Source organism: Candoia aspera, chromosome 6, assembly GCF_035149785.1.
Source record: "Candoia aspera isolate rCanAsp1 chromosome 6, rCanAsp1.hap2, whole genome shotgun sequence".
Taxonomy (NCBI): domain Eukaryota; kingdom Metazoa; phylum Chordata; class Lepidosauria; order Squamata; family Boidae; genus Candoia; species Candoia aspera.
In genome coordinates this window covers 22,499,520-22,521,062 of record NC_086158.1, presented here as the reverse complement: position 1 = coordinate 22,521,062, position 21,543 = coordinate 22,499,520, and the positions used below count along the sequence as shown (strand labels likewise).

Sequence of the window (21,543 nt, the reverse complement as noted above, 5' to 3'; positions counted from 1 at the left end):
CGTCAAAGCAGAAAAGTCTGAGTGGCTTTCAGAGCAAGCTATCGTGATAGCCAGGGGCAGATGAAGCATAAAAGCATTGGTCAAAAGGAAGGGTGTACAGTGGCTAAGCATAAACTTTCAAAGAAGAAAGATAAGGAAAGATATCTCAGTCAGTTATAGAGGAAATCAACAAGAGAAAAAATGAGAGATTTTAAAAAGATCAGAAAAATAACTGTAATAAATTACAGTTAAAGTAGAACTGTGCAGGAGATCTAATGGAGGCAAAAGAGATTAAAGGAAGATGGAAAGATATAAACCATTTATAGTATTATAGAGTGGTAGCACAGAATGACATAAATATGTGTAGAATATATTTAAGTACTGACTCTTCTAGGAAGTAAGTTATAAAAGCCAATCAACCAGGTGTCAAATGAAAAAGCACTAGACTCAGATAAAATACGCATTGAACTATTTAAAATTGCAGAAGAAGAGGCAGATAAAGTGCTAACAGCTTTATGTCAACAATGAACAAGAAACTACTGTAAGAACTGAGTAAAAATATAGGCTTATGTTGAATATTCAGACAAAGATATTGTCAATCAACATTCTTAATGAGTTCATAGTTGACAGCGAAGAAGTGAAGATGAAGGAAGCCATGCTGTCTTATGGGACCCTCTTGTTTGTAGGCTTTATTTTTTTAATGTGAATTGTACAACTGAACTATTTAAATATTATGAAACAATAACTTTTTTCTGTTTTTGTTACTAGTGTGTGTATCTTCATAAAGCTAGCATCTTGTCCAAGGGACTTTTTATGAAAGCCTACCTTGAATTCAGATGATTGCAGTTTTCTGGTTTGAAATTGATATAGCTGTATTATATTGTAAAATAAACTGATTTTGTATTGACCTTATTGAAATTATTTTTATAAAATTGAGCTGTAAATAAAAAATCCTTTATCAGATTGATATTACATATTATTTTCTTTAGGGTGTTCAGAATACAAAGCAAGCACTAGATCAGAATGTAAGGGGGCCCTTTTCCCTTGAATTTGTTTTCTATAAAATCCTGTCTCTAACAGCAGAACAATCTCAAAAAAAATAGATGCCAGAACTAGGAACAGTGAAGATTATGAAGGACTTATTTTAGCATTTTAGTTGTTCTCTCAGAAGTTATTCTTCAAAAACAAAATAGTCTAGACTTCTCTTAAGCATGAAAGCTGGCTGGGTGTCTTTGGGCCAGTCACCCTCTCTCTGTCCAACCCACCTCATAGGGTTGTTGTTGTGGGGAAAATAGAATGTGGGAGCATTAGGTATGCACAATGCCTTGAGTTGGCCAAAAATAAAGGCAGGTTAAAAAAAACCAATCGAACATATTACAAGATAAATGCCATGGATTACCACAAAAATACAGGGGCCTCCAAATGGAATGGATAATGCATTCTACTGAACAAGCTAGTGCTTATATTATACAGGCACTTCCCACACACTAGTGCCTCCAGATGTTTGGGATTTCAGTTTTCATAATCTCTCAGCTGACATGACTACAGGTAACAGACTCTCCATGGTAATTCTTTTTGTTTCCTTAGGATGAACGTTTCAAAATGGGATGCTGACAGTCCTTTGGGGTAGACTAGATCAGGAAAAGATGCCACAGGAAGATTAGAATTGTGCTTTATTGAGAGGGGCTATAGTAACAGAATCTTGCAAGCCTGGTTGTACTGTACTTTATCTCTCCACCCAATGAATCAGGGAGGAGCCTACCTGAGTCTCCTCAGAATATTATCTTTCCCAGGACTTACGGAATGTTGCAGTCCTCTTGGCTTATATAACTGTTCTTGCCTATCTCTCTCAAGGTCATTTCCCTGATTCTCTACAGATGCTATCTTTTCCTTATGCCTACCAAGCATAGGTAGGAATAGAAGCATACAAATCAAATGCAGTGCTGTACAGGTATTTCTTACCTTGCAGGATACTTTTTACAATAGTTTCTGTGTGCTCAGCAAGCAGCTCTGCTTTGCTAATTGCAGCAAGAGAGAGATAACTGGATAAGTTCCTGCACAATTCTTTGTTACCTCTCTGGAGAAACTTCACTGCCACCGGGACAGCTAATGCTATGATGGGAGGACGATTATAATTCTATTGGGGAAAAGAACAGCACCCAAAAACAGAGTTACAAACTATTGCATCCATATTCACCTAGGTGTTCTTATTATTGCATCTGAAAATATCACAAGTTTTCGAACTATTCTGAGTTACCTTTACTACAATGTTATATAAACAAAAAGGTGTGTTATGGAATGTCATGTTGTTCTATTTCTTTAAGGATAAAACATGAACTGGCTGTCTTTAACAGTGAGCAAGTCAGTTGAAATAAGGTTGTTTGTTTGACAAGGACCCTGAGGAAGGAGTTGACAACCACACAGTTTAAGGAATGAGGCTAAGGAAAGGAAGAAAGACTCTTGAAGCAGCTCTCATCAGCATGTCAGAGAAGGAAATTGGGCTGTGTCTTCCTTGCTCATTCCTTAACATTAAGTGCCTGATAAAAAATTATTTGGGAAGATTTTAAAACAGGCCAGTTAAAGACTGTTCATCACAAAAAACTGGAACACCGATATTAAAAGGCTTCTGTCTGGATACACAAAACACCCTAAATCATAATTCATGGTTAACAAGCCATAGTGGCTGAGTTTGTACGCCATACCTTGCTTAGGCTACAAACAAACTGAACTGTAGCTTAGCATGATATGTGAAACCATCTTAACGCTGCTGGCTTAGTTTGCTCTTTCCTGGATTTTTGGGTCTCCTATGACTTATTATTTTACTATACTTCCAACTAATCATGAGTTTTCTATGTTCTGCCTTGACAGACCTGCAATAACACTATAACAAAAAAAAATAGACAACCTAATAAAATTGGGGAAAGCTTTTGATCACATATATTTTGGACAATGACAACGGAGTTGATGGCAGTTAATATATATTAGTCAAAAGAGCCTTTAGAATAAAATGAAGACAATGGAGTCTTGTTCTCTTTATTAAAGAGCTACAGTTTTGAAAATCAACATCTGTCTAGGACCTAGATTTTAAAATTTGTTAAAATGCATACTTGGACCTGGTCCTAGAGTTCTGAAGCTAAAATAAAAATCATTGGGCCTATAAAGAGTTTTAGTTTGTACTCCATTGACATGAACCAGGTTTCTAATTATATGTTGTTTCCCTTTGAATGAAAAGACATTAATATGATTTTAAGATAAAACAAGGCTTTAGTATTCAGTACTCCTGAACTAGTCAACATAGCAAAAAACCCCATTACTAATACAAACTTTAGTAATGACAGGATTAAAACTAGCTACAATTCTATTCCTCAGATTAGATGGACAACTAAATATTACTACAGATATGATAACTAGAAAAAAAAACCTTGGTTGATGTTAGTTCACGCTATACACATTTAATAAATTAACATGCATTTTTAGCTCAGTCTCATGCCTTGCCCTCCAAAGGAGCAAATAAATTGTTTTCTGTTCTAATTACATTCATTAACATATTGTTGATATGTAGTGCATTTTATAGTGATATGTAGTGGGATTTGGCCCAATCCGTTTCTTCAAATCATCTCAGGTTTGCAATTTTAGAATCAAGATGAATGTATCAATTGGTATAAAACTGTACATGGCCCTGTGTATGGATTTTGCTTCTTTTCTCATCATATAATGCAATTTAATGAGAGATTGTGACTGAATAATTTGACTCCGGAATAATAGCAGAAGCTTATCTTATGTATGGATACCATCAAAATAGTGCCTGAATATTCTTCTTAAACCTTCAAATGTGTGGTAAAACTTACTCCAAAGCCAGTCATCAAGTGATGTATTTATCTTTATAGAACAGCTACTTATGTACAGGGGACCATGCACAACTTAATGATATCAGGTCATACGTAAAAATTCTTACAAATCACAGATTGGAAGTACTGAACATACAGATGACATTTTCATTGACACAAATAATATATAGTTCTGCTTGCAAATTTCTGAGTTTTTTGCATACAGCAGGAAATTGTTAATCTGAAATATAAATCTGACTACTTAGAATACATAATATCATTCTGAACGCATACGTAAAAAGTAGTATTCAGACTGCTTCGAAAATAGCAGGAATGTCCAGCGCTTTGGATCTGAAGTTGAAAATGTCCTTTGGAGCAGGCATGGATGGGCCTTGGTCAGCTGCATTTCCCTCCCCAGGATTACACGGTAATCACACAATCTCCGAAAAATATGTATTTGAGTCAAGGTAGCATCAACAGGGTTGACCATGCAGACAGTACCTCCTTAACCCAAACCCACATTTTCCAGAGATCACATGGCTATTGTGCAAGCCCAGAAACCATTGCAGGTTCTTTAAGGAGGCATCAAGAGGTGTAATGTGTATACCCACACCAATTCCAAAACACCTTTTGAGCTTCAGACTGTAGTGCAGAACACATCCCTAGAAAATACTTTTCATGATTTTTTTTTATTAAAGAAAGTCTACTTTAGCCATTCTTCCAAAGGAGAAGAAAATTTCAGAGGAATTCTCATGGATGGAGTATCCTTGAATTTATTTTGCTATAAGGTGGCCAGGTGGTCAATATGGATATTTTACTTTTCTGTGGCTTCCCATGCTTCCATTCTATTTCAAGGAAATATATCAGGAGGAAACTTCTCCCAGTTGCTTTTTCAGTACATCTACTACTGTAACCACAAAAGGAATCTTGCCCATGAGAAATTGTTAGATAATTTCTGCTTCCCTTGGAAAAAAAAATGGACAATTCATCCACCCAACTTTTCTACTCATAAATTTGGTGGAGAATCTCTAAAGGCTATTTGTGTGCAGCTCTGTTACCCCCCCCCCCCAAAAAAAGACCCAGAACGTATCAACATTCTCTCAAAAGGTACATCACTGGGCAAAACATTCTTACCTGCAAAATGCAGCTCATAATATCAGAAGCAATCTTTGCATGTGGTGTGTCTTCATCTTTACAAAAAGGTTTCAGATTGTGCTCTAGACATGACTCCCAAAGAGCAATAAGAGCTTTCCCGTGCTTCTCTATGGATTCTGTCTCCCTGATGGCTGAAGTAATTCGAGTGATACAAATTTCCACAACTGCTTGGTCATTGTCATTCATCTGGTAGTCCTGATTAAGACAAAATATGATAGCAATTGAAGAATCTCCTGATCATCTGTCCTAAAGCCCATACCTGAGGGAAGCTGTTTATTCACACTTCACGCTGCCTAGCATTCAGACTGGCAGGAAGGCTGCATCATTGTGAATCCTGGCTCACTAAAGCACGGAAGCACTTGAGATCAACTACACTAAAACCAACATCTTAATTTTTGTAAAGTAATCTTGAGTGTATGCCTGGTGATTAAATGGCCAGACAACAGAACCAGTTAAAATCTTTAAATATTTGGTGTGGTTTTTCATAGCTCTGCCAAACACAGCACACAATGAAACTATGTAATCCAAAATGCCGCAAAATCAGTGGCAGCTATAGAATACTTCCACTTTGCCAGAAGGGCACAGCACATGCAAATTTCGTTTGGTGCTCAGTTGGGACCAAATAGCTCCTTTGCCTGTCTGGAAAAAGCCCCATCCAAACTTTTAAGAACTTCTAGACAACCCTGTGACCCATTAAGTCATCCTTTGAGAGAAAGATAGTTCAGTCTGATGTGACCAGAATGAGCATTAAATTTTAGGCTGACCATATGCTGGATGGTCCCATGATCATCTAAGAAGAGTATATATCATAAGTAGAAAAATAATTGTAGTGGCAAACAAACTTCTATAATAAGTCAATATTTACTTATCTAAACAGAGAAACAGAATGACCACGGATGGGCAAAAAAGCAGTGGGAGCGGGAGCAACTTCCTACTTCCTGCCAGCTTCCCCATTGTCTTTGCTTGTGGGAAACTGGCAGGGAGCATCAGAAATCATGATCACGTGACCACAGGGATGCTGCAACGGCCACAACTTTGTGAATAAAACTGGTGTGAACATTGTAATGGGTCCTGGATTTTTTACACGTTCTTTAAATTAGTGGATTTTAGGTGCCTTGATTCAAAAATTGTTGCAGTATAATGCACTGTTTGGGCTAACTTGAAGGTACAAACAGACAAACAGATAAACACAATAAGAGTTTTAGTAGTATATAGATATTTCAAGTGCTCCCTTGTATGCTTAATGTGGTATTAAGGAGAAAGGCAGAGGCATAAACATGTATTATTGCCCACTGGTTAAAGGTCTAGGCTTTTGGCTCTTTGTTGTTGTTTATTCGTTTAGTCGCTTCCGACTCTTCGTGACTTCATGGACCAGCCCACGCCAGAGCTTCCTGTCGGTCGTCAACACCCCCAGCTCCCCCAGGGACAAGTCCGTCACCTCTAGAATATTTTGGCTCTTTACAGACAATTATAAATCAACATGGAAAAGGACATCCCATTGCAACATTATGGATTTTCAAGAGTGGCCATTCTTATGATGAGCTATGTTTGAGCAATTACTGCATTTATGTAAGCTGCTCAATATTTGGAAGCCCAATTGGATCAATCTGCCCTACACAGAAATGTGTTCCTGAGGAGACATGTCCCTTTGTTTGGGTTGGCAAGACACTTAAATCAAAAAACTTTTCCTAAATGCTGAAGAACACTAACATTAGCATGTTTCAGTGTCATCCCAGCTGCTGATCTTGAGGGTGAATCCAAAAAAAAAAATCCTTTATTGTGCCCTTGTAGAGAAGCATCTATTGAATCAATTGCTTATGTACTGTTATAATGCACCTTCTATAAGGAAGCAAGACCCCATTTTATAACTCCCTATCTGATGACGTACCTAGGCAATTCTGAGTTACTTTATGCATAGTTACTTTTATCAGACCAGTACAATTCCATTTCCTTGAATGTGGCAAAATTATAGCTATGTCACTGAGGTGATCAGATTCTAATTTCTAGGTCTTATTTCTCTAATTTCACATTGTCTTAATTTATTTGAAATATAAACTTTTAAAATGTTTTAATTATTTGTCTGACAGCCCATCAATGTATCCTGGCCACCTCAGGTAGGCAAAGGTTTGGCTGCCAAGGTAGCCTGAGGTCAAAGGAAAGAGAGTTGCTACAGGCAGCTAAAGTTTATGGGGCAAGGCAGTATTCGTCAAAGTCAAGCAATGATTGAGGTTCCTGAGAAAGTTTCCAGCAAGAGTTAGCCACAGCATGATTTAAAATGAAATACAAAGCATACAAGGCTGTGCTGTCAAGGAGAGCTGTTCCAGCACCAGCCTGTTTTCATGTGAGACCTTAAGTATAGGAAGCTCTTAGCCTCTGCTAAACACAGTTGGCACTGTTCAGTCCTGGTTTCTAGGATCGGGCTGCATCTGCTTGCACCAGATGTTTCTATGTGCAGCTAAAAACTCCTTCACTCCTTTGTTCTATAATTCTACAGCTGGAGAAGGCAGTGTTCCTGTGCCTTTGTCTTTGTCCTGTTGTTCAGCTGTTAAGTCATGTCCGACTCTTCGTGACCCCATGGACCATAGCACGCCAGGCCTTCCTGTCCTCAACTGTCTCCCGGAGTTTACTCAGATTCATGTTCATTGCATCGGTGATGCTGTCTAACCATCTCATCCTCTGCCATCCCCTTCTCCTTTTGCTTTCAGCCCTTCCTAGCATCAGGGTCTTTTCCAGTGAGTCTTCTCTTTGCATTAGGTGGCCAAAGTATTTGAGCTTCTGCTTCAGTTATCTGTCCTTCCAATGAACAGTCAGGGTCTTTGTCCTAACATTGCTTAATTCTTGGAGTAGGGCAAAACAAATGTGCAATCCTTATCTTTAAACGGGTGAATGGCTACCAGGAAGAGGGGCCAATGCCAGCTCAGTTGTGGAATGTTCTCCCCATTGAAATCTTGAAGTTTATTTATCCTTTTGCCATCTTAGCATTAAATACTGCACTTCCTGTGTCAGAGTCTTTAAAAGAAAAATTTACTCTGCTACCTGATTTTACCTTTTTTAAAAATCTTGCTTCTTTCATTTTTATTCATTTTTTATTACTACTGTCATTGTTTTACTTACAATTTAACTTTTTTAAATTTTTATTTTAACTAAATTACCCTGAGAATTCTCCTAAAGGTTTATATGGCGTGTCTAACAGTTAAATAAGCAAATTAATACCATACTAAAAAGTTCATATAATTCTGTCCTTAGAAAATGATAAAAAGCAAGGAATTCCAATAATAAAGATGAGTGTTTTTGTTTATTCGTTTAGTCACTTCCGACTCTTCGTGACTTCATGGACCAGCCCGCGCCAGAGCTTCCTGTCAGTCGTCAACACCCCCAGCTCCCCCAGGGACGAGTCCGTCACCTCTAGAATATCATCCATCCACCTTGCCCTTGGTCGGCCCCTCTTCCTTTTGCCTTCCACTCAGCATCTTCATGTAATAAGCACTTCTAGCAGTACACACTTCAGAGATCCCTTTTAGAACAGAACACACACACAAGTGACTGTAACCTAATTCTTTTCCCACTAACTAGGAAACCAAGGAGGGACATTTGCCTAAATTCTTGAGAAAACACTACTGTTGCCCCCACCCCTAGTGGTTAAATATACAGGAAGGAGTTTGCTGGATGCTTTTTTTGTTCTTTGAATCTTCCTGGGAGCAGAACAGATGGGATGGAAGAAAACAACTTGAAGCTCACAGTTTGTGGACTGTAATTCTTTCAGGAACACATATAAACTTCTAGGGGCAATAAGTAATTAGTGTGTTTTAGAGATCTGATTTTATTTTGGATATGTTCAAAGTCTTGTCTGATTTCTAATTAAGCCATTTCCCCTAAGGCTAAATTCCATTTTTGATGGTCCTATGCATGATTCCTTTGCTTACATTTACTCTGTAAATGCTGCTTGTTTTTCGCTAAGCCTAACACACAACCACTTCTGCTGCTGTGTGTCTTATTAAACTAAATAATATTTTAACTGGCATTTTTGGTGCCAGTTTATATCTCAAGGGAGAGGGGTTGTAATCTAGTAATACACCTCAGGAGGCCCAAACTGATCACCACTGAACTGGGGTTAAACTGTCGTTGTGTTTGTCAATTAAGAGAAAAGGGGAGGCATTTTTATTCTTTGGCCTTGTTCCTAGATCTCCAGTCGAAGGGAGACAAAGAAAACGGCAGCAGCAAGTATAATGGAAAGCAATAACTGCTGCACCACCCTGAGCTATCTTGACTGAGTGGGGCAGGCCCAGTGGTGGTGAGATCCTTACAATATGTGAGAAAGAAGCTAATCCTTGGTCCTGTCCTAACATACTTAGACAAGTCAGGAAATTTGCAAGACTGGTTTGCAATCAAGGATGAGACAGGATGGTCAGCATTTCAGTGAAAACCCAGGAATGAGACAACTTGTTCCAAGGACAGCCCCAGTCTGACTGTACCTCCTCTGCTGAGAACTAAATTGGCAGGCATTTAGTCTAGTGTTTAACAATCATTCTTTTCAGAAATTCGTTCTAACTCTGCTGCTGATACTGATACGATGGCTTGATGGAACATGAGACATTTAATAATGAATATGTAGGATCTTGATGGAACCAAGCTTGGGGTTAGCTAACCTTAGAGGTTAAAGCTTGATGGTCATGGACTCAATAGTAGGACCTACTGGCCCTTATACTCTGGATTTGGATAATTTGAGAACTGCACGTTTCTTATACAGGAGTTTTCTGAGGTTATCTACATCAGTTTTCTAACGAGCATAAAGGACAAATCACAGAAACTGTACTCATAGTTATCAACTACAACTGAGTGGTCTAATTTATGATTTTCTGTGGATTACAAAAGCTATGTTGTTGCAGGACCGAAGTGCTTTACCGAAGAGAGTTAATCCAAATCCTTGGCCTTCACTGGCAATAATCCTGTACCATCTCAGCTCCAGAAATCTTTCCACCCATTATATTACAGGAAACAGGCTCTGAAGCAGATCTGGTTTAAGTGTTATCAGAAGGTTTGACACAGAGTTTTTCATGGTGGTGTGGGGGACAAAAGTGATTTTCAGAATGCTGTTAAACAGTGACAGATCCAGTGCCATTCTGAGAGTGAAAGCAGTCCAGCTGCCCCAGATGGAACTGAAGCCCCACTTGTAAATATTGTATAAACAACTCTGGTCCCTGAAGCATTAAGTGTGGAGAACATTTTCCAACTGGACAGAAAACACTAGCAGCAATATAGAAACTTGGCAACTGTTTGGCTGCCAATAGCAGAAGAGTTTCCAGTTCTGTTGTGACCTGGACCTCACTAGCAATTTGGATCTACAACTAATTAGAAGTAGGCCTGTCCAGGACAGGAAGAAAAAGTATGTGTCATGATATGGTGTGTTCTCCTTCACTAGAGATCTTTAGGCAGAGGTTAGATATCAGAGATGCTCTAGTGGATCCTACATGGGTGAGGGGTGTGGATTGGATTACCTCTGAGGCCCCTTCCAACTCTAGGATTCTGTGATGGACAATTGAAATTGAAAATAATGAACCAAGCAAATATAATAATTTGATTCCCTTGTCTTTCCTTTCTGCTGCTTGCACTTTTATAGTTACTTGTTTTTATACAAAGAATTGAATTCAACACAAAGGTTATTTAGTAATTAAAGCTCACTATCGTAGTACCCTTGCACTCAAACATAGTTTATCAGTTGTCATTTATGACAAGCCTATGTAAATCAGACTGCTACATCAGACTGAAAGGGGCAGTCTAATCCAATGTTCAGTTTCCAAAAATAACCAGATTCTTAGGGGAAGCTTGCAAAAGTTGTATTTAGTAGCCTATGTTGAGCATGGGCTTAAATAATTTCATTTAAGTTAAAATATCTGAATATCTAAAAAGATGAGCTGCAATAGAATTAGCTGCACCCCTCTTTCCATTTCATATTTAAGGATTCTACCCTGGACTATCAGTCAAACCAGCTCTTTAGAAAAAGGACTAGGCTGCAGAAGAAGATGCGAGGGGTTGTGAAAGAAGACAATTGAAAGAAGAGAGAAGAAAGCTGAGAAGTGATGGACAGCTGAACCCCCAAAGTTGAGGAGAATAGAAGCAACTGTGAAGAATGGAGACTGGTGGCAGGGTGGAAGGAACAGCTCAGGAACATGAAAGGACACCAAGTTCTCAGTAGAAGCCCAGAGCAGGGGCAGTCTCTCCAGGGAATTAAACCTGGAGTGCTGGCAATCCAGATATAGGTCAGGGTGACAGCAGCCTCAAGAAGCAGGCCTGTAGAAACAGCACCAAGTCCAGAGCTGTAGCAACAGTGGGAAGGGATCTACTAGATTCCCCAACATCCCACCCAACCACAGGCCCAAGCACCAGACTGCCCATTCCATCTCCTGTGGCTGCAAGTGACTGTACGGAAAGTTGGCTGGGAACAGCAGCATAAATGTGGTGCTGTGAGATAGAAACCTTAGCATAAGCTATACGGGATTGCTCAAGAAATAAGATAGGACCTTAAACTGAAAAAATGTAATTGTATAGGAATAATTAGATTACCAGTGTGGTTCAAAAGACTTTGAAGCTTAGAAAAGATATCTAACTACAAACAAGGCTGGATCCTCAGATGTGGGACAAATGCTATATTTTGTAAAATTTCTGGTAATAAAAAAACCTGATTATTGAACCCCGTATCTGGTATTTATCCGTTTTTAGCATAGTATTTTTGGGCATATATGGTTTGTTTTATTCATATATAAAATAAATGATCATTACTTTTTCACAAACCTCTCTTCATTTTCCTTTTTCCTCATACTACTGACAGTGCTTCCTTTTCCAGACCTCACTCTCCAAGGTTTCCTAGCTTTTTTCCCCACTTGCCTTATTAAAAAAAACTGCTCAGTTACACTCCAAACCACACATTTTTAATAGAAACAGTGAGCCTTCAAACTTTGTGGTAGTTATTTATTCTCTCCTGTGTCAGCACTATGAATGTTATACTTTTGAAAATGTTTCTGAATTGTGAGATATTGAAGAATGCATACATACATACAGTTTGCATTCTATTCTCAGTCGTGGAAAACGGCTCACATTCTGAACATTTAAATCATTTTTTAAAGTTTCTTTATGCCAGTGTGCCACATCACTGTTGCCCTCTAGTGGACATTTGTGTGCAAACTTTCCCCTCACATTCTCTGATGTTCTATATCAGCCTTTCTCAACCTTTTGACCCTGGAGGAACCCTTGAAATATTTTTCAGGCCTCAGGGAATCCCTGCACATTCAGGCTCAAATGTAGGCCAGAAGTTACAAAATTATTATATTTGTTTCATATGTAGGCCTGTCTATATGCATTAACAGTGTTCTTAAACTAAAAAGAAAGAATGAAACTTACCTCTTTAATGTGAAGTTGCCTGAATCTGAAATAATTTTTTAAATAAATCATGATCTCCCAGGGAATCCCTAGTGACCTCTTGCAGAACCCTTGGGTTCCACAGAATCCCGGTTGAGAAACCCTGTTCTATATGCTATGTATTAATTACACTGAACTCAACAATGGTATCAATAATTTCTGGCAGTGACCTCGGTGGCTTCTTTGTTCCACGCATATATTTCAAAGCTACCACAGGTTTCCTGCTGAAATTTGAAAGGGAGAGTTTGTGTGTGTTTATGTCTGTGTGCCTGCATGCGTCCGTATATGGGGCAGCGGGTACTTTTGAAAGAAAAAAATTCAAAACAGGAAAAAAGCACAGATTCTTGGTAAGTAACTATTCTTGGAACATATATTTTCCCATGAACCTCTCACCAAAATCAATAAATGCTCATCATGAGGATAATTTTAATGTCCTTTAACACTGATCAAGGAATACAGAATTTATTGTTTTATTCTTCTTCTAAGATGTATTGTTTTGAAATCATGTTGTAAGCCAACCAGTCATAGATGAAAATGCTGGATGTAAATGTAAATAAATATTATATAATAAGCCAATGGCCATTTCAGCCAGTCTGCCAAATTTTCTCAGTAGCAGTAAATCCTAAGAGGCATAGATCAGATTACTGGTGCAATTCATGTGTCATCTAGCAGAAGTAGATATATGTTATCAGCAGTAATATTTAATGTAAGATCTCACTTAGCGCTCAGATGGCTATTCATAAGTAAGGATCCTAGAGAAGGTTGCTAGAGCCTGGAATATGTTTTCATATAGTACTTGCAAAGCAGAGGTACCAAAGTACACCCCTCCAGATGTCATATATTTATTTATTTGCTCTGCATATATACCAATAAATAGTTTACATTGCAATACACTATAAAAAATAAGATTCACAATTATAAACTCATAGAAGAATGATCAGATAAAAATATAAGCCAACAGAAAAGTAAAATCAAAGCAAAACAATAAATGGTACCAAAATAACTCAATCAACACAATGCTATTTTTGTACTACAACTGAACTACAGCTCTTCTGCCTACTGTCAGAAGATAGTACAAGAAGACCTCAGTTACCAACTGCCTTGTTTAGCAACCATTCAAAGTTACAACAGCGTTGATAAAGCAGGTTTACAACCTGTCCTCGAACTTGTGCATGGTCCCCATGGTCACATGATTGCAATAGGGGTACTTCGCAACCAGTTCACATTTATGACAGTCACAGCATCCTGCCGTCACATGATTGCCATTTGCTACCTTCACAGCTGCCTCCCGACAAGCAAAGTCAATGGGGAAGCTGGCAGGAAGTTGCAAGTCACAGTCACATGATGTCGCACTTAATGACCCGTGGTGATTCGCTTAATGACTGCAGCGGAACTGATGTCGTAAGTAATGTGACATTTCATTTAACAACAGTGTCACTTAGCAACAAACTTGCTGGTCCCAAATGCAGTCAGTAAGTGAGGACTACCTGTATGAGATTAGATACATTTATATTGCAATGTTTTAGGGAGCTGTCATGGAGGCAAATGCACTGGAAAGTGAGACTCATTGGAGTGAATGGCTTCTGTTTCGAAGTACTCATCTTTAATACTACACTGTAATTGTTGCAGTCCTAAACCTCTGTACAAGGCTGTAAGAGCTCCCACATTTAACTTCTGAATGAACATGTCTGCCATAGTATATATACTGTCATCACAAGAAACACTAAGACATATTTAATGTTTGGGTTTAAAGGTCCAGATATCAAACGTACTGTACTTTGCATGAAAAATATTTTTTCTTAAACACCGAACTGTTTTGTATCATACCTGATTTCTAATTTTTATTACCATATTCTGCAATCCTTGTAATCAGTCAGTACTGTTTTTCTTTTCACCCACTGCTTAAAAGCAGGGGATTATTATTAATATTCATGATTTTTTAATAAAAAGGTTCTAAAGAATAAATATAGTAATGATTTAAATAAACAGAAAACATTTTCAAATAATTTTGCTCTCTGCTGACTCCTGTTTCAGGCACTGATGACGCACTGATGTGTTACTTTCCCAACCATTTTGAAAATGATCATAACTGTTCCCACTTTACTGAGGGTGAAAATTTGTATTCTATTTTCTTCAGCTTCTGCACCTAAGCCTAACCCATATTCTGCTTTGCAAAGAGCACAGAAGGTTCTACTTACAGGAGATGAACTAATTAGTTTGATTTGCTCAAGAGCTTCGGATAGGCATCCTTCTATTTCAGAATCGTCTAAGGAAAAGAGTTCCCCAGCACGTGAAAGATCTTTCTGTTCCAAAACACGTCTTAGGAGATGATGCATAGTTGATTATGCCAACGAGACTGAATTCTGTATGTGGCACTTCTTCCAGTTAAGGGTAGTGATATGCAAACCCATAACCCGCCACGTATTCCTTTTCTATAAATGTTTCTATAAACGTTGAGACCTTTTTGGCCATGACCTGTGGGAAACAAAGGACCTAATTAACACAACCCCTTGATGTAGTGACTTGTAAGCCATTACATTTTTAAAAAGAAAAAATAATGAGTTATACAGCATGAGATGCTAATCATGTATTTTGTATTTTAATATTCCATTGCCATCCTTAGTTATACCATCTAGAACTTTTGAAAGGGTAGTTATATTAAAGTTTTGGAGCAAAACTATAAATAGACCATCTTCACTTGGCTTCATACCTGAAATATTCTCATCTGAATAAGAGAGACTCTGTCATCAGAGGATAGTTTAGTGACTGCATCAATTTGCACTAGCATAACACAGCACAGAAGTAGCCTGAGAGATGCTTGGAGAGTAAATGAAGGATGTATAGCCTCTACTGGCTTATATCTGTTTTATGTAGCAAAGCAGCCCTCAGTAATGATAAGAGGCTAATACATAAAAGCATGGGCTTAGTCCAGGAAAACAAGAAAGCATAAGAAAGAAACCTAAGGTTGCCCTTAAGTTATTCCCTAAAGTTATTCTCTAATAATAACTTATTAGGTTATTGTAATGATTGCCTTAATCCAAATAAAACTCTCAGACTCAAAATCACAATTCAGGTTCTGGGTTTATTTAGAATAGTGTGCAAACAGGTAAAAAGCTGAGAATGAGAAAAGCGCACCTAAACTCAAACTAAATAGCATTGTTTCAAACATCAGCCCACCCCCTCCTTCACATCCAGTACAACCCCACATTCCCAGGGGCTCCTAACGAGCTCTGCTGATCAACGGGTAAAAAGACCTTGACATTTCAGAGATAGCCGAAACACATTCCTCTCTGGCACAATCCAGCCTGTTTATTGTACAAGGTTCCCAGCAGCACCCTCCCAGCCAGCGACACGTATCAGCACTTTGGCAAGTGAACCGTTACGATGCAGAAACACCGCAATGGTGAACATGACATACCCCCCCCCCCAAAAAAACCAATCTTTAAGCAGAGGGCTTTGAAGGATAAGCAACATGAAAAGCACGTATCAAATCAGGGGCCAGAACATCGCGTGCAGCAACCCATTCAGGATGGGGAAAATGCTTCCAGCGGACCAGGTACTGAAGAGATCCCCGAAGCCTGCGAGAGTCGAGCACCTCCTTGACCTCGAAGTGTTGCTGCCCATCAATCATGACCGGTGGAGGGGGAGGCGGGCGGAGATGCCAGCGAGATGACTCTTGAGCAGGCTTGAGCAACCTGCAGTGAAAAAGAGGATGCAAGCGCTTCAAATTATGAGGCAAATCCAAACGAACAGTGACAGGATTGAGCACCGCAGTAATAGGGAAGGGTCCAATAAACTTAGGAGCCAGCTTCTTAGAGGGCTGAGGAGACGTTATAAATTTCGTAGAAAGATAGACCAAATCCCCCACCTGAAAAGTGGGCTGCTGGCGGCGGTGCTTATCAGCGTGCAGTTTATAGGCTGCTTGAGCCTCTCGAAGAGCGGTCTGAATAACAGGCCAGGAATCAGCCAGCTTAGAGCCCCAATCACAGGCGGCCACAGCCAGAGCGGGAGGTTGGGGAAATTCCGGAATGGGAACAAAATCCGTACCAGAAACAATGCGAAAAGGTGTTTGCCCAGTGCTTTGGTGAACGGCATTATTGTAAGCGACCTCAGCGAAAGGGAGCAAGTCAACCCAATCATCCTGATGGTAGTTTATGTTAGCGCGAAGAAATTGCTCTAGTGTGGCATTAAGGACCTCAGTAGATCCGTCTGTCTGGGGATGCCAAGAGGTTGACAACACCTGCTCAGTGCCAATCAGCTTCAAAAAAGCCCGCCAAAACTTCGAGGTAAATTGTGTGCCCCTATCGGTCACCAAACGAGAGGGGCAGCTGTATGGGCAGTACACGTGTACCAAGAAAAGCTTAGCCAGCTGCTGCGCCGAGGGAATGGAAGCGCAGGGAATAAAATGAGCTTGCTTAGAAAAATAGTCTTTGACCACCCAAATGACAGCCTTCTTTTGACTGGGGGGTAGGTCTACAATAAAATCCATGGAGATCATATCCCAAGGGTGAGAAGGGTCAACCACAGGCTGTAGGAGCCCCTGCGGTTTACCAGCAGAACGCTTGGACATAGCGCAGACAGGGCAGGAAGCCCCATAGGCCTTGACATCCTTCTGCAGGGTGGGCCACCAGAATTGTCTCCGGCCCAAATGGAGGGATTTGAGAAAACCAAAGTGACCAGTCTGCTTACTGTCATGAGAATGGGCCAGTATAGCAGAACGTTGAGAGTCAGGCACATACAAATGCCCCCCCACCCAGGCGAGGTCATGCTCAAGGGACACCTTGTCAGGATTAGCAAGAAGCCAGGGGTCAGACCGCAGTGCAGAAACAAAAGCAGAGCGCAATCCTCCTGACAATGGAGGCGGCTTGCGAACCAGAGGGCGGAGCGGTGGAATCGCAGATGAAGGAGACGAAGGCTGGCCCCGAGTGCTGCTACACGTAACAGCCACCAGACCCAATTGTGGTCCCGACAGGACAGTGCCAATTACATCGGAAACTGGGCCCTCGTCTTGCAGCAATCTGGAAAGGGCATCAGCGAAACAATTCTTTTTCCCCGGGATAAATTTAAGCTGGAAATTAAAATGGCTGAAAAATTGAGCCCATCGAATCTGCTTTGGGCTGAGGCGTCTGGGTGTATGGAGCGCTTCGAGGTTGCGGTGATCCGTCCAAACCTCAAAAGGGCAAGAAGCCCCTTCCAACAGGTGCCTCCATGCCTCTAAGGCAGCTTTAACAGCAAAAGCCTCCTTCTCCCAAACATTCCAGTGCCTCTCCGTTTCAGAAAACTTTCGGGAAAGATAGGCACAAGGCTTTAAAAGCCTGCCAGAATCCTTTTGTAACAAAATAGCTCCAATAGAAAAATCAGAGGCATCAACCTGAACGATGAACAGAAGGTCCGGGTCAGGGTGGGAGAGGATGGGCTCTTCAGTAAAAAGAGCCTTCAGCTGATCAAAAGCAGCCTGACATGCAGGAGTCCAACTGAGCATGGCCCCCGGGTTCTTAACCTTGCGGGTTTCCCTCACCCCCTTAGTGCGCAACAAATCAGTTAGGGGCAGGGCAATTTCAGCGAACCCCCTGACAAAGGACCTGTAAAAATTGGCAAACCCCAGGAAACTTTGAAGTTGGTGCCAGGTTCGGGGTCACTCCCAATTAAGCACTGCCTGAACCTTAACAGGATCCATTTCAATGCCCTTATCCGAAATCCTGTAACCAAGGTAATCCAAGCGAGACTTATGGAACTCACATTTAGAAAGCTTAGCATAAAGCTTGGCATTCCTAAGCTTGGTGAGAACCTGTTTAAGAAGTCGTTCGTGCTCTGCCGAAGACTTAGTATAAATGAGGACATCATCCAAATACACCAAAACCCCTTTAAACAAGTGGTCATGCAAAACTTCATTGATCAGCTGCATGAAAACCCCCGGAGCCCCCGCCAAACCAAAAGGGAGAACCTTATACTGGAAAGAACCCAATGGGCAATTAAAAGCCATTTTCCATTCATCCCCCTCCCGAATGCGAATCCGGTAGTAGGCTTTGCGGAGGTCCAACTTTGAGAAAACCCTGCCAGTGGACAGATGTGTGAGCATGTCCTTGACGAGAGGCAGAGGGTACTTGTTGGAGAGTGAGGCGGAATTTAACCTGCGATAGTCGGTGCAAAGTCAGGCTGCCATCCTTCTTCTCCCGGAACAACATGGGAGCCCCAACCGGCGAGTTTGCCGGTTCAATGAAGCTGCGAGCCAGGTTTTTATCAATGAACTCCTGCAATGCGGTAAGTTCTTTCTTAGTCATGGGGTAAATCTTTGGCTTCGGCAAGGGGGCGTCAGGAAGAAGTTCAATGGAGCAGTCCGCCTTGCAATGGGGGGGTAATTGGTCGGCTTCCTCCTCCCCAAACACATCAGCAAAGTCTGAGTACGTAGCCGGTAGACCCTCTAAGGGGGACGGGAGAGCTAGAGAATCAACAAGCTCTGCTCTCCCTGCCGTCATAGCCATGGAACATCCCAGAAGAGGAGCTTGATAGAAGCCATCCTCAAAGGTAATAGAGCAGGACCTCCAATTGATGTAGGGATTATGAGAGGTGAACCATGGAATCCCTAACACAACTAAAGGATTTCCCACTGGGGTTACGATGAAGTGAATGAGTTCGAAGTGCGACCCCATACGTAAAGCGACTTTCCCAGTAAACTGGGTGGCAGCCCCCCCCCCCTGCTGTGGAGCCATCAAGCTGCTGAAAACGCAGCGGCTTTGGAAGACGGAAGCAGGGCAAATCCAATGCCTTGACTAAGTCAGGATGGATTAAACATCTGGAACAGCCTGAGTCTAGTAAAGCCCAGACCACTACGGACTTGAATTGAAATCCTAATTCAATTTTGACAGTGAGGATAGGGCAATCAGCACTCACCATGTTGGAATTGCGCCCAGATTCCACCACCTGCCCCGCGGCACTGGTTAAGGCAGGTGGAAAGCGTTTTCCGCTGGCTGTTCCAGAGCAGCCAAAGTGTCTCCTGGTGTGTAGACATCATTGTCATCTGCAGTCACCAGTGCCCCTGCCAACCGGCGAGGAGGGTTGAGTGGTTTCTTTGTTGTCTTCTGTGGCAATTTGGACGGACAATCTGTTGCCTTTGCCTTGGGGCAGTCTACGGCGCGGTGACCCGGTTTTCCACAGGTGATGCACTGTCCCCGGACAAAGCGGCATTGCCTCTCTGTATCCCATCTAGAGGTTGATGGTAGGAACGGTGCCCTGGTAGTGGTGGCAGACTTGTCTTCTTTGGTGGCCATCATAAAGGTGCTCTGGGCATGTTCAGCCTTACCAGCAAGGCAAATCCAGTCATGTAATGAGTTCAGATCGTCTCGCCCAAGCGCCCAGCACAAGACCTCGCGATTGAGGCCATCCTTAAATTTATCAATCAAGGTGGCCTCGGACCATTCAGGAACTTTACCCGCCAAAACCTTGAATTCAAGAGCATAATCAGCAACAGCCTTCTGGCCTTGTACGAGTTCTTTAAGAGCATCCTTAGCTCTCTCTTTAGCCAAGGGATCCTCAAAATAGCGCTTCAGCGCAGCCAAGAAGGTATCAAAAGTTGCCAGGGTTGGTGCTCCAATCTCTGACAGCTGGACATACCAGTCCGCAGCCCTGCCCTTCAATTTCGTGGCCGCTGCCGAGATCTTCTCTTCCTCTGAAGAAAAGAGGTGGCCATGCTGTCTCATGTAGCTGGCGGCATTGGTGAGAAAGAAAGATAAGTTAGCGGGGTCACCATCAAACTTTACCGGGAAGTCCCGGGGAGTTCCTCCAACATGTGGGACCCCCCTGATGGACGACTTGGGGCTCCCACAACGGGAGTGGATCCCCGCGGACCTGATGGAAAGTCCTGTGGTTGGCTTCTTCTTTCTGCAGCCTGTGACAGGGAAGGCAGGAGGCTGGGTGGCCCCATTGCTCCAGGACCTCGGACGATTTTTACGAGGTCCCCAAAGGCAGCCGACATAGAGTGCAGCACGTGTTCCATAGACTCAATCTTGGATTCCAAAACCCTGGTCCTGTCCGGTGTGGCAGAGTCCTCCAGCCCCGGTCCCTCAGGTAGCAGGCTCCCCAACACGTCTGAGTGCACCTCCCTCAGAGTGTCTGGCTAGCGCAGCTTCCACATGGAGCGGGACATGCCGGGCCGGGGGTCCGTCAGGGCATCCCACAAAAATTGTTCCTGCCCTGTCATGTCGTCCGTCGGTGGTTTCTTTGATCCCGGGCTAGAGCTGGAGTCCCCCGACTGGGGTGTGGGGTGGGTTGGGACGGGGCTCGGGTCCCTGCTTGGGAACGTCGACTCTGGAAGTTGTCCCATCTCCTCCTTGAACCCCGTAGGATCCTTCCCCCCTTCTGCCATCGCTAGTTCCCCTTTCGCAAGAAAAATTTTCCAGTAAAGAGTAGCGAGGTTGGTTTGAACAAAGATTCTCAGCTTTATGTAATGATTGCCTTAATCCAAATAAAACTCTCAGACTCAAAATCACAATTCAGGTTCTGGGTTTATTTAGAATAGTGTGCAAACAGGTAAAAAGCTGAGAATGAGAAAAGCGCGCCTAAACTCAAACTAAATAGCATTGTTTCAAACATCAGCCCGCCCCCTCCTTCACATCCAGTACAACCCCACATTCCCAGGGGCTCCTAACGAGCTCTGCTGATCAACGGGTAAAAAGACCTTGACATTTAAGAGATAGCCGAAACACATTCCTCCCTGGCACAGTCCAGCACATCTCCCGTACAAGGTCTCTCAGCAGCACCCTCCCAGCCAGCGACACGTATCAGCACTTTGGCAAGTGAACCGTTACGATGCAGAAACACCGCAATGGTGAACATGACAGTTATTCTCTTTGGCATAAGATGGAAAGAAAGGGGAACACTGTCAGGCTTGCAAGATTCTGTTATTTTAGTCTATATCAACAAAGTATACTTCTAGTATTTCTTGTTTCCTGACCTGGCCTCCCTCAAAGTGCTGACACATACTCAGTCATGGGTGAAGTAGGGGTGCAGGAAAAAGTAATAGGATGCAATGAGTTTAATAGAAAATGAAACATTAGAGGTATTCTGTAGACTGTGTTGAGTCCCTGCAAGGCTACTTCTTGCAGTGTGGCATATGTGCTATAGGCCTTGGTTTTATACAATGATCAGCTCTCCAATTCTACCTGTGTCTTGC

General features: G+C 41.7%; 1 protein-coding gene across 1 annotated transcript in view; it reads right to left on the bottom strand.

Annotated features, from left to right (window-relative positions):
* VEPH1 (ventricular zone expressed PH domain containing 1) overlaps positions 1-14,710 on the bottom strand; it is a 115,566-nt gene extending 100,856 nt beyond the window's left edge. Inside the window, exons 1-3 of the mRNA XM_063307773.1 lie at positions 14,573-14,710; positions 4,941-5,156; positions 1,942-2,116 (exon numbers count right to left, since the gene is read on the bottom strand). Of these exons, the coding sequence (XP_063163843.1) occupies positions 1,942-2,116; positions 4,941-5,156; positions 14,573-14,710 (529 nt within the window). The remainder of the gene's footprint in view (positions 1-1,941; positions 2,117-4,940; positions 5,157-14,572) is intronic.
* Positions 14,711-21,543: the final 6,833 nt, after the last annotated feature.